We start from the raw sequence: 14,198 nt of genomic DNA, 5'->3' as shown, positions 1-14,198 counted from the left end.
AAACTGGTGACTAAGCTTTAGATGTGTTGCCTTATTGATGTTTGATTAATTTATTCTGTAAATTAAGAAGATTTAATTAAAATAAATTGAAAACAAATAAGGTGTGAAAATGGGGTTCATTACTGTAAGCATTCCTTGATACAAATTTGTTGAATTTGTAAACTAAGTTAAATTTCTAGATTTACCTTAAGAGACATTTTACTCAACTTATTTTCCATTGTTTTACGACATAGCAACCAGCAAATATTATAACGTATTTATAAGTACTATAAATAAGTTTGGATCCATAGTTGTCTCAAGAACCAAAATGTAGGATAAAGCGGCATGTCCTTATCGAGGTGTTCTGATGTTCCAGAGACACCTCTGGCTTTAAAAGGGAGGATTTCTGAATTTTTTAGGAGGCTTCCAGGATAATTTCAAGAAGGTTACTTCGTTTTAGCAGAAAACCTTCCTGGTTTTTGCAAAATATGTTACTATCAGAAATTGGGCATATCAGTTACCCATTATTTTCCAGGAACGTTTCTGTATCGTTTTTACAGTGTAAGTTAGCCGCATACATTAACCTCTTATTTGTAATTTCTTTTTGGATACTTTATGGTAAACTGATGAATAATTAGTTCATGTTGAAGTATTTAACCCTTTTTCTTTGTTTTTTGAGAAAGTATTTACTTGTATATTAGTTAACACGTAGTGAAAAATTGGCCTATCTTGAAAACCCCCTAAATAATAAAAACACAATTAAAAACATAAAAGCTATGTCTCTTGTAACTGCGGGAGATCTCAACTGGAAGCTACAGGATCCATCTCTTAAGAACTATAGAAATCTAGAAATAGAGAGATAAAGAGCTTTTTGATACGTGGATAAACGTCATATTTGCCAGTTACTTTGAAATCACCAAAAATCAAACCATTTATTTCTGTTAGCAATTTCAATTTTAACTTCAAGCCTTGTAAACTACGAATGACTCACCTGATAAACTTTTAATATTACTACTTTTCCCACAGCAGTCCAAATTCGACCACAATCATAACTGAAAGTTTGAGGAACACATAGATAAACTTTTATGTTTTTAACATTTTTATTTCTACTCTTATATGCATGCGCTCATTGCACATCTGGGATTATACAATTTTATACGCACTTACAATACAAAACAGAAATAGTTTAAATCAATTTTGTTTTGTATGTTATTCTCAAAATAATTGAATGGAATGGAAAGCAAAAATCAGTTTTTCTCAAAATCTTTTCTATTAACAATATTCTTTGTAAGTAGTCTACTGTTATTGAGTAAGTGTCCTTGATTAGAAATATAAAATAAAAGAAATTAAATATTAAAAACGAAAACATTATCAAAAGGGAAATGTTTCAAATATCCGTGTTACCTAAAAAGTCTCAATAATAAAAACGAATGTTTTTTTTTTTTTTGCTTTGTTTTGTTTCTTAGCACTCAGCAAAGATATAAAAATATATAATATTATTCATCAATTGCTTCACCCTAACTATCTCGCGCAAAGGATCGAATGAAAATGAATTTTCAGTTACCATCAATTACAATCATCAGATAAATCAGAAATTGCTCCTAGCTCTTTTTCTAGTCAATTTAGGAGCTTCTGAACACAAGCGGAGAAAATGTAGCAGGGAATTTTTTTTACTGGATTTCCAACCATACCAAGCTAGAAAACACTACAAGGAATTTCGAGTTTCATGCCATGTATTTTTAATGATAAAACATTATTTTTTAGGAAAATGATGGAGGAGAATACAATTGGAATTTTGAAAATTATTCACTTTTTGAGTTGATTTTTGAATGAGTTGCTATCTTCTTTAGGACAGAATGTTAAGCATTCAAAAAGTTAAAAATCTAACAAGTACACACACCTTAATCATTCATCCTGAGTTGAAGAGTAAAAGTATCAACTTTTGGAAACACAGTTGTTCTTAATAGCTAAATATTTGATGTTAAAAAAATCCTTGTGCTATCGCAAAGCCAATGAATGATTCTTAAGAGTTAAAAATAAATAAATAACTGTTTTGTCCATTTTGAAACAAGCATTCTGAAAGTTAATGTAAACAATCTTATTACAGTGTGTTCGTATAGTCATAATAGTTTTTTTGTCGCATTGCAAAGGGAAAAATAAATCCATCAGAAAAAAACATACATAATTATAACTGAGCACAAATTTAATTTGCTGATTTCTACGAACTTCAGTTATGGTAATAAATTCCATAAGAAAACAAAAATTATGCTTCCTTCTCAGAAATACCATATTTAAGACCTCCACGAAAGGTTTCCTCTTAATTTCTAATTAAATTCAAGGCCAGACAGAAAATTGAGACCGAAGCAGCGTTCCTTCTTTTTTATTCTTTTTGCACCCCCTGCTCCCAAAATGCCTCAACATGTCATTGTGGCAATTGAGTTCACTTATGAGACGAGGTTGGAAAAAATTGAGAAGTCATCTTGTTCGTTGAAACTGACAAGTGGATATTTGGAACACAAAAACAGTCATATCATTTATGTAATGAAACAAAACAAAGTTGCTGTTCATCTGCAATAAATTGCTGCGGAAATCGTTATTTTTCCTTCTTTTTCTCTCCTCATTGTTGTCAATAATTGAACCAAAATGGCTCATTTGTGAGAGATGTCAAGTCAAAACAAAACAGTTGAAACAGTAATTAAACATTTTATTTATTTATTTATTTTATTATGGACTTCAGAACCAAATGAATAATTTCCCAGTATAATAGAATGTTGGGCCATCAAAGTAAAACAGTTAAGCTAACTTACTTTTTTTTTCAAAACGAAAGAAATTGGAAATTTGTTTGGAAAATTGCGGTATACAAAGAAAGAAGAGTGTATTTCAATATAACTTTCATTATCTTTAATGTTTTGGCAACAAATTTGTACCTTCAAAATAAAGTAGAAATTTTTCACCATTTTTTTTTCCATGGGGTAAGGTGAAAAATATTTTAAATAATAGGAAGAAATATTTTCTAATTGGTAACTAAAACTATTTTTTCTCAAATGAATGAGTAAATAAAGTAATGAATGGAAAAATTAATAGATAAGCGAATAACATAGGAAACGAATAAGAAAAAAGTGAATGAATGAGTAGGTAAGTGAATTATTAAATGCAGGAACTTAAATGAATTAATTCATGTAGAAATGCTTCGGTGGTCTAATAATAGATTGAATAAGTAAACGAGGATGAACTATATTTCACCTTGCCCCGCATGCACTTGACTATTTGTACAAAATATTTGAAACAAAAAAAAAAAAAAAACTCTATATAACGGAAATAAATAATGCACCGAACATTGGTAGATCACAATTAATATTTAAAATATTTAAAACAATAACTTTACCATTGTAAAATAACAAAATTTGTTTTGACCTTAAGTACAGATCAAAATATATTAGCTGCATTGCTTAAAAGTGGCCAAAGCTTTGTTAGTTCGTGCATTTATTTTTATGTACATATTTCATCAGATGAGCGAGGCATATTAAATTTCTAGAAATGAATTTAAAGTGTTAAAAATCTATGTTTGACGAAATTAGCAGTCAAATTTAGAGAATATTGATTAGATACTAGAAAGGCGATGCTGGTATACAGGAAAGTAGGCTCGTTTAGTTCTGGACAGAACTTCTTGTTTTATATATATTCTCCTACATTCCTGCTATAACGAAAATGCTGATGGGGGGGGGGGCTATCGCCTAGCTAGTGTGAAACATATTCACGTAGTTGCAAATTTCATTTTCTCTTCATTCACACAGCTTCTAGTGTACTTTATTCATAGAGTAAAGAAATTTACATAGAGAGGTCCCGTCAATGGTAAAAAGGAGATGAAATTGAAGTCGGAATTATGGGATATAGCGGTGCAATTATGGGCGGGGTTATGATAACCGGATAAATTATCTGGCGGATTGGTTTACATTTTAATTCATGTTGTAATGCAATTTCTAAAACGTGCTTCCTAAACTTGCAATAATATCTAAGTCTAAATTAACAACCAATTGAGATTCAGTTAAGGAATGTTTTGAATCAAAATGTATCTCAAGATATTTAGCAAAAAACAACGGATCTTGGGATACAGCGGTGCAACTTCCGGCTTCAATTTCTAAGTGAAGCGGGGCCACTCTATGTAATTTCTTTACTCTATGATTTTATTTCATTCTGTATTTTTATAACGGTTGAGAATAAAGCCATTCCTCAGAGATAACAAGTTAATTAATCACTTGAGCTAAGCACAGAAGAAGAAGAGTTAACTATACTTTCCGCTCTTTTCATAATATTAATTAAGTCGTCTCAACCGGAGATGACTGTTCATTTTATATTCACCACTTTATGCATCATACTTTGCGAAAAAGCTGACACGTGACCATAAGCAGGAAACACAACTCGAAACCACCTGAAATTCTCTCGGGAAAGAATCTCACACTTGTTACACCTCATCTTAATGACTACAACTTGCACTCTCGGTATTTTGTTTATGCTACAAGAGCGCCTCTACCGAGAAAAAAACGCATCTGATTGTCACTGCTAGAGTATATTGGCTCCCTAAGCGTAACGAGGAAATGCGTGACCGCACTGCAAACGGCCTCATTGTGTGATCAAACCTCATTAATAACAGATCGCACTACAGTCGCCTGTTTAATGGGAAAATTAGAAACAAGCGATATCGTACTCATTCATGGATTGTGATGGACGAGGACGGGGAAAAAAGTCTTAGAGGCGTGAAGACGTGACGGGAATGTACTTTTATATTGGGTTTAATAACATTTTTGTCACAGTTAAATTGCATTTTTGCTGTGCAAAAATTGTACCCATGTATAAAAAATACCATTTTAATCTTCTGCCCAAAAACTGATCGGAGTTTTTTCATTCATTTGTACTAGTCATCCCTGAACTCCCTCGTTGATTCTGGGGGTTTCATTTTGTTTTGTTTTTTTATTTCTTCCGTTGTATTGTTTTCTCAGAGCGAATTAATGGGTGATAACTACAGTCGACTCTCGATACCTCGAAGCCTTTTATAACTTGAATATGCTTTTGTTTCGAATTTTTCATTCGGTCCCAAAATAATTTAGTGTTTTCAATATAAAGTTGTCTCCATATCTCGAATGTACTCCTTTAAAGTTGAAGTTTTTACGAGAGTTTCATTTCCATTTTATACACAACAGTGCTCCTTGATGCGCACAGTGTTGCAATACTATGCGAGAAGTAGTCGATTGGACAACTTTTTTCCGTGGCCGACGACCTAAAATTTTATTGCTGACTAATCTTTAAGAGACTAAAATTTAGCAAAAGTTGAAAAAATAGCCTTTTATTCTGGAAAACTTTAACAATCTACTTTTAGGACTAAAAAGCGTTAAAAGCAATGAAAATTGAAATCAGAAGAAAATAAATTGTACCTAAAGACATACACACTTAATGACGTTTTAAGGTGCGATAAAAACTGTAAGCAGTTAAAAATAATTTACTTTTTCAAGGTATCTGAATAAAACTGATTCTCCGTAAAGATATTTTTGCGCAGTACTTATAATTAATTTTATACAAACTATAAGTGTTATAGTCTATTTATTATGCACTATTCCAGAACAATAATATGAAAATTATTCTTCAGAAGGCTGGGAAAGAACTCGAATTACCGATTACTCGAAGGTTTTATTCAGTCCCTTGGGATTTCGAGTTATTGAGAGTTGACTGTAGCTGTTTTGTGCTGTATTAAGTGAATTTCAACACCTTCTAATCCGATTTTTCTAAAAAAAAAAATCGCATGATATAATTCTAAATTAATGCTTAAAAGCATTTACTGAAGAATCTTTTTTTTTTCTTTCAATTTTTCCCGGTACAGATCCTCCGCTCATGGTTCTTGATCAGAAACTAAAATTAACACTGACAACAGGTAACATATTAAAGAGAGCATAATTTATTTTCTAGTTAAAAGACTTTCGCCAAGAGCAAGCTCTTATTTTTAGGAATGAATATACATGTGCTTGATAGCGGAATTGTCTAAAAATAGTTGTTTTAAACAATCACTTTCTTCTTAGTTCAATTTGCATTTTCTTGGAGTTGATGTAGTGAGACAACTATTGAAGCTATGCTTCAGATGAGACGTTAGTAATAAATAAAATGATAGGTAAAAATATGGTTATGGTAATAAATAACACAAAAATGTCTTTCAAATGTATAAAACAGTAAAATTATCAACACTAAAACAATAAAAATACAACGATAGAAGGAGAAAAAATGCTTATAGGTACATGATGAGCGATCATTTTCAGTAAAATTGACCCTTTTCAATTTTTCAATTATTTGTTTAGTGCAAAATTTTAAGAGCATATAATAACGAAAAGATCTCCAATTAGTCTGCATTTATGTCCAACTTTAGTATTGTATTCTTAAAAAACTGATTTTTCCATTAGTTTAAATACTGCAATTCTAAAAAATGTCTTTGCAACAATAAATATAGTGAATAACACATTATGTAGCATATTCTATTGGAGCATATCATTTTATATTTTTTTAACCGTATAATACCTTTTTCCTTTTTTTTTCATCAACCTTACCAGTTTTTGGTATGACGTGTTGGTAGATATTTTAGTTATAATATTATGAGCTTGGGGGGAGCGGTCGTTTTTTAATTGTAGTTCTGAATTTCAGCTGCACATTTTACCCAGATAAGATTTTGTAAAATTTACTAGATTTATGTTTTTATTTTTTGAGCGGTTGCATATACTTTATAGAGCCTGCTAGGTTTCCGGGATTAATTAACTTTGCTGCTGATATTACTTTTCCCTCCAAAAGTTCCTCTCTTTATGTTTTCAAGTTCAAAGAAGCAAAACATGACTTTTTTTCAAAAATAATTTTCGTCTGGGCTTTAAACAAAGTTTTACGCAACAGCTTCTTCAATACATTTCTGTTAAAGTTGAAGAAATGTTTACTAGAATCGCTTTCTGCTTTTATAGAAATTCAGAACAGGGGTAGAAACTTAGATCAAGGGGGCAGAGAGAGGGGGAGTTTGGCTACCAACCTTGGGATTTTACTTGGTAGATATCCGCCCGCTGTTATCAATTCTAATATAGTCGCTTAAATAAAGGTTAAGACTATCATGACCCCCTCCTACTGGAAGATAAATTCTGAATGTGATAGTGATTCAAAACACCTTAATTTGCAGCACAAAAGAACGTTAGTTATTTGCTTCATTGCCGAAAACAAGATTTCACTAAAATTACAGATTTCAAACAGAAAAAAACTTGACTCTAAATCCAGAAACTACTTCGGATGTTTTGATAAAAAACTTTTTTCTCAACTATGTACAATTGTACTTCGCGTGTGTGGACAATATTACCTATTACCACACAATTGAAGGCTTTGCAGAAACAAAGAGTTAACTCCATTTTTTATTGTTGAGAAATCTCCTGGAGTTAGCTCCATGTTGCCTCAAGCGAATGAAGCAGCTAGCTCATTCTAACGAATAACTTGAGAACTATCAACCGGAGATAACTCCTTGTTGAACCAAACGAACAAGGAATTCAAATCCAGGGAAAAAATATTCTGATCTACATCTTGGATGCACAAACTAGACAGTCAAGTCCAGAAACCGGTCGCAGTATTCGGACACAATATCCATTGTTTGGTGGGACATTACCAACTAATCTCTATTCAGTGTCACTTTTTTCAGGCATAAGTCAAAACTTATCTGCATACGTCTGACCTTGCTTTATTAGCCAAGCATAATGGTGTTGCCATGTAAAATCTTCCTTCTCGACAACTTAAAAATTAATTTGAATGAGAAATGACAAACAGTTAGTGTTGTCCTTTGTTTTGACAACAAGTGAATTTGGAGGAAAATGAAGCCATGTTTATGCTTCGATAGCGTTAAAGATATTAATCAGAATTAATCTTATGTTAACAGTGTATCGTACGAGTAATATACATATGAATAAATTTGCATCAATATGTCCTTTGTTCCATGGGGAGTCTCAACTGCTTTATACTTTGTTTGTTTCTTTTCTACAGCATCATTTGTTTCAAGTAATGATGGGTTACAACGTCTGACAAAGTGGTTCCTTTCGGTTGTCTTTTAAAATGCAATGGGAGAGACCCGAACTCTGTTCAAAACTATTTAGAATGCATCAACTATGAAGGAACAACACTTTTTAAAAATTTAGCAGATGACAAAAAATCATATTTGATAAAGCGAAATGCTTTTTAGCTCATTTTCTTATTCGTGCGAGTATCTTTCGGCTCCCTCTTGCAAAGCTAAGAATATACATCCACCTATTGCATTGTTAAAAACATTTTTTGCTGTAATGGTCCGTTTGTCAGAAATGAAAAACAGATTGAATCAATCATTTTTCTTTCGAATGTTAGCCTATTGCTTTCTTTGCTTTCGATAAATTATCCTTGCGTTAATTTTTAAAAAAATGCCAGCTTAAATTTACGTGACTTTTTACTCATTCAATTTCGAATTTTCATTATCATCATCCACAATCATCATTGATTCCCCTCAGATGAAAATCGTTTATCTTTCCATAAGACATCATCTGCTAGTCTTGAACTTGAGTAATTTCTATCTGGATTATTTAATTCCTCAGATGTATTTAAAGTCAGCATAAAATCTAAAGCCTACTAAAGATTTCAAATTAGCTATGGCGTATGGGAAGATACTTACTGGAAATTAGAGGAAACAATGAAAGGGTTTAACTCTGATCAGAAACAAAACTAATAGATGTAGTAGAACTGAACTACTAACTGATGCAGAAGAAAGTATCAAATCCTTAAAATGATCTGTTAAGCAATTCATTCATGTCAAAGAACTAATATCAGGAGGATTTTTACTAAATTGAACTGAAGAGAGACTCGACAACAAAGGACGCTTTACCAATCTGAACTGCTGGCCAGTTAGACCTTAGAGCAGGAATTAAAATGGAGGGAGCAGGTCCAACCATTGGCTTATAAAGAGCTGACCCAAAGACGCCAATTCACGTGACTAAACAACGACGAATGGTTGGCACGTTTTGCGTGAAACAAGCGAAAGAATAATGATTTCTTCCAATGCTTTGCTTTAAAATCCATCACGTGACTTGGAATGTTGGTTTCATGAATGAAAGTCTTCACTCCCTCCATTTTGTCTCTTCTCAATGAGTTAGACCTTTGACGAAGTACACTGACGAAGTCCACTACCCCTTGACAGGGTTTCTGATGCCTAGTGGTAAAATTTAAGGAGTGATAAACCAAGAACGAAAAACTTGAAATTGATTTGAAAAAAACGTACGAAACACATATTTAGAAAATTTGTCCAAAATCAACTTTTCGTATTGCGGCTTTTTTCTTTAGAAAGCAGTACCGTCGGTCATGTTGAAGAAAACTTAAACATCTTGCTGTGTTTAAAATGAGGCTGCTAATTCCCAGTGCATATTGGAAGCCCGTTTCGATTTTTTTAATTCAGATAAAGTGTTCCAGTTGTCTGAATGTGCACTTCAATGTGTTTCGAATGTGTTCGTTTAAATCAAAGTGTAGGGGAGAGTGTTGTACTTTGGGATGCTTGTACCTTGGAATACTGCTAATTTCTAAGAATTTATTTTTAGCAGCCATGTTTTTTGTAATCTCTGATCGTAACCTTCACCACTAAATGGTGCCATAGTAACAATCAGTTTCAAAAGAATGAAATTTATGATTTTGTGAGAGAAAGAAAATTTCATGACTAAAAAGTAAATATCTTCTTTATTTTATTTCATTTTCTGTCTTTGTATTAGTAAAGCCAATCAACTGCATTTTACTTTGTTACAAAAAAGAAGCACTTTAAATATTTTGGTTATGAGAAAAAAAGATAGTGCATCTAGATTGACCAACATTTTGGTTTTTCTTAAACAACGTGGTGATTGTTTTTTGGGACAGTCAAACATATTGTATCTTAGGGACACGTCGCAATTGCATTGTTCTTAAAAATTAAGATATGTTGGGAGCATGAAAAAATGTTCTAATCTGTTGTAGTCTTTTAAACATATTCAATGCTTGATAATAATTCATTAATTCATTATTTATGATTCATTGTTCATAAATTAATTCATTACCACGAAAACAATATTTTTTGTTGTTGTTGTTGTTTTTTGGTGCAAAATTGGTTCACGTATATTGCTGTTTCCTGAATCATGAAGAGTGCTCCATGGTATAGCAAGATGTGTCCCGAGATACAATAGGATGTTGTACCTTGGGACAGTTTGGAACTCTTACTTTAAATGGCTGGCAATCTTTTATTTTCAAACTGTCTGAATTAAAAAAAATATCTTGCACAGAAATGTGTTGGGGTATTATAATGTGACTTTTGGATTTTAAATTTGATTTAAATAATTGACATTAAAAAATAAAATGTGAAAAGTGTTCCAATGTACAACACTCTCCCCTGCTGAAATATACTCCAAAGTTGTTCCAAATTTGTCCCGTTCAAGAGATTTTTTTTAGTTTAAGCCTTGGAACAAATTGGAGGCACATATGTGAAGAGAGTGGGAACATATTGTGACACACTTGCGAAGTCATCGAATTCTTTGGTGCAAAAATAATTTCAAAATCTCTCTTTAACTACCAGTCAATAGAATCTGTCATTATGACACTACTAGGCATTTTTTGCGAGGAATCGCGATCGGTCAGTGCAACGCAAATGTCGTCAAAAAATGTGGCCCTTTCTGGTCGATGGCCATTGCCTGGCGACGGTTGACAGCTGCCCAAGGAAGTTGGTGAAAAATTAACAGCAAATACTACAAGTAAGATCAACAGAGTGTTTCATACTTGATGTAAAAAGTGGGTTATGAATTGTTCTAAAATAGGGACATGTGTCAGTGTTCAACAAATTTCCTCAAATGCTCTCCCATAAGTTGTAAAATGCTCTGAACTAAATTAGAATATCTATGTCTGAAAAGTTTTTTCAGAAATGTTTTGAAAATTTTCAAAAAGTGCCTCAGAGTGTTCTAAAAAAGGGAACAAGTGTCTGCGCTCAAAAAGTGTCAGATGGTATACAGTGCACATTATGACTTAAAACTAATTGTTAAAATGCGTCTCCAAATAATTTTCAAGCATGTTTCAGTATTTAACATAGTATGCGTTATAGAACATAATCAATAATTGAATTCTTTCTCATCTTTCTAGATTTCCCTAGTCGATTTGGCAACTAGCAGTGAAGATAGGTGGAAATATATTACGAAGCTAAGCTCTTTTTGCTCAAATATGTTGGTAAGATCTTTTGTTTTAAGTTCTATCAAACAATTTCAATTTTTCACCATTCTTGTGCTCTGGTTGACTAAGCAAAACTATTTTTCGCAACGATGTTCAAATAATTTGACTTTGATTAAAGATTCAGTACAAACTTGTTTAACCGGAATTGGCACAAAAGAGATCTGAAGAATCAAAAATCCGGATAATGCAGATAATATGGGCAATAATCGAAACAAAACTTTAAAGGGCATACCGTTTTTTTAACAATAAAAAAAAATTTTTTTTTGCAATAAATAAATACAGAATTTCCTTTTTCAAGCTATTGAAATATGCGCAAAATTATTTTTTACACCATTTTGTGCATTAGATTGCCACGATGTATTGTGCTATCTGTCCAGAAGGTGTACATTTAATCAAAATGAAAAACAAATGTAATTTCTTATTTATACAACCCGTTCATATTGACCAAAAAGTGGATTTATTGCAAGTACTTGAAACTTTTAAGCTATCCGAACAAGTTGAAATGACTTTTTTTGACAAAATTTTACAAATTCAATTTATGAATTTATAGTATCAATCATTTCCTTAGCTTTACAAAGCTGGTCAATTTTTACCACCACGTTCATTAAAAGCAAAGATATAGGCCTGTATATGTGCGTAAAATATGGTATATATATTGAAAGTTGAAACTTCAAATGCATTTTTCTTGAAATTAGTTTTTGCGTTAAATTTGCTCACTTCAAAAATCATAAGTCAATATATTTTCATGAAACTTAGCAGACTTTATCTAGATATTCTGCTAGCTAGAGAATATGCCAAAATGTAAATCATAATTGCAATAATTCATTAATTATGGAATGTTTTTAAAATATAAATGTAGTAAAAATTTGCCGAAAATTCTCCAAGAAAAGGCTTCGGTTTGCTCTGGAAATTTTTATTTCTATAATATCCTCAAAAGTTTTGTTATATGCCCAAGAGGAAAGTCAATTAGTTATTTTGATGGTATTTTTATTTTAATAAGTTTTAAAACAAATTTTATAGCATTTTTGGAATTTTTAAAAAATTTTATAAAAATTTGACAAGTATTATTTTTTATCAAAATTTTTAAAAGAATTTAAAAAAAGAGAATGCTAGTTAATTATGTAATTTGACTAAAACTACGTCATAAAGTGCAATTGCAGTGTTTCTGAACATAAGTTTTTTAAAACAAAGGCTCCAAACGTGCTCGGATACCTAAAGACATGCATTTTTCTCCCAGCCAACCGACACAGTAGTTCAACAATTAGCTGAAGAAGAATTTTTTAAAAAAATGGTGACTTCAAACGAAGCTACCGAGTCACCGTGCCTCAAAGGATAAAAACTGCGATGAGAAAATTTCTAAAAGAAGGAAAACACATGGGTTATTTTAGGTTGAATTATACAGGACGTTCCGTTTTAACCTGCAAGACCTCTATTTTCGCAAATGTTAGTCCTACATGCATACTCCCAGCTGCAAAACTGTTCAAAATCAGATGAAGACTTAAGATGTTGACAGTTTGAAGCAAAAATAAAAATCAGTGAAAAAATGCAAAATGTAACTTTTTATACGGGCCCTAGGTCCCTTGACTTACCTTTAAGGAAATAATCTCCATTGAAAACTATTACTGACACAAAAAGTTTGGCATTAGTACGACCAATATTCACCGAGATATGAAACGCAGCGTTTTATGACTTTCACCACTTTTCACTCGCCGTCAATAACACCTTTTGGGGGAAAATATAGCGGTTAACAAGTGCTTAAAATAAAATGTGTGCATACAGTGTGGTTTTTCAAATTGTTTGAGGTTTTGTGGTGTGTTTTTGCGTATCACGGCATAACATTTGCATTTATTTTTGAATAACAATGAAAAATATAAATACTTTGTTTTTCTTACTTTGATGACCTGTCATTCTTCTGAAAGGGCATTAAGTTCAAATCTCATCCTCTGTATGGTCCCTTAAAACTTTGAACTCAAATATCTCCATGAGTTTTGGTTGAACAAATTTTGAGTTTTTTGTGTTAGTAATAGTTTTCAATTGAGATATTTCCCTAATCATAAGCTAGGGGACCAAGCGCCCGAATAAGAAGTTAAATCATGTATTTTGTGACTTATTTTTATTTTTGCTTCCAACTTTCAAAATCTTAACTCTGCATCTAGGACTAACGCTATGCCTCAAGGACTAATGGTTGCAAAAATAGATGTCTTGCAGGTTAAGAGCCATTGTCTGTAAGAATCAGGCAGGTTGTGATTGTTAGAATTTTTAATTTTCTTTATTTTCACATATGTTGTTCCTTATCATGAATGTAATGTAAGTCCGAAATTTGAGCTTTGTCTGACATACCGTTTTTGAGAAAATATTTTTTTTAGTTTACGGGGCGTGGCACATTTTTGCTGGTTTTTCAAATTTGCAGATTTTTATGTGCTTGTTGCCTGAAGCGCCCTTATGATGACATGGATTTTTTAATTCCATATTGTTATATGGTCTTGTTAGATACTGTTACAGCTGTCAAATCGATGACACTACGAGGGCGACGCACACACACTCCGTTTAAAAATGACCGAAAATGAAATTGTTTTCTATATTCAAGGCCAATTTTCTCAAAGCGCTTTCATGATGACACCAGCGTTTTTACATCATTTTCTAGCCACACTTACATACATCAAAAATATGTAATAAAATTGGTGTCCCTATAAGGGCGCCAGAAGATATTGGAATTTTTATTTGATAAATTTCACAAAAACACAAATATTTGAAATCTAACTACAACTGTCGCCCTCATAGCAGAGATCTGATACTAAATCAGGTTCATAACCAACATGTTTGTCTAACATTTGCACAAAAATTCGGTGTCACTCCTATTATTTTTATAAATATAATCATCCGAAGTTAGTACGTTATGGCGGTTTTTTTTTATATTTATTTATTTAATCTTTTCACACCCAGATAGTTTTTTGAATATATTTATT

At 32.0% G+C, this 14,198-nt stretch overlaps 1 protein-coding gene across 1 annotated transcript in view; it reads left to right on the top strand.

The window, feature by feature from the left end:
• Positions 1 to 14,198, top strand: part of LOC129227509 (reversion-inducing cysteine-rich protein with Kazal motifs-like) — a 147,548-nt gene that overhangs the window by 29,725 nt on the left and 103,625 nt on the right. The window contains exon 3 of the mRNA XM_054862085.1: positions 11,146 to 11,229. Coding sequence (XP_054718060.1) covers positions 11,146 to 11,229 — 84 coding nt within the window. The remainder of the gene's footprint in view (positions 1 to 11,145; positions 11,230 to 14,198) is intronic.

Source organism: Uloborus diversus, chromosome 8 (genome assembly GCF_026930045.1).
Source record: "Uloborus diversus isolate 005 chromosome 8, Udiv.v.3.1, whole genome shotgun sequence".
Classification (NCBI taxonomy): Eukaryota; Metazoa; Arthropoda; class Arachnida; order Araneae; family Uloboridae; genus Uloborus; species Uloborus diversus.
The sequence above is the reverse complement of the archived record's forward strand: the minus strand, read 5'-3'. Positions and strand labels throughout refer to the sequence as shown.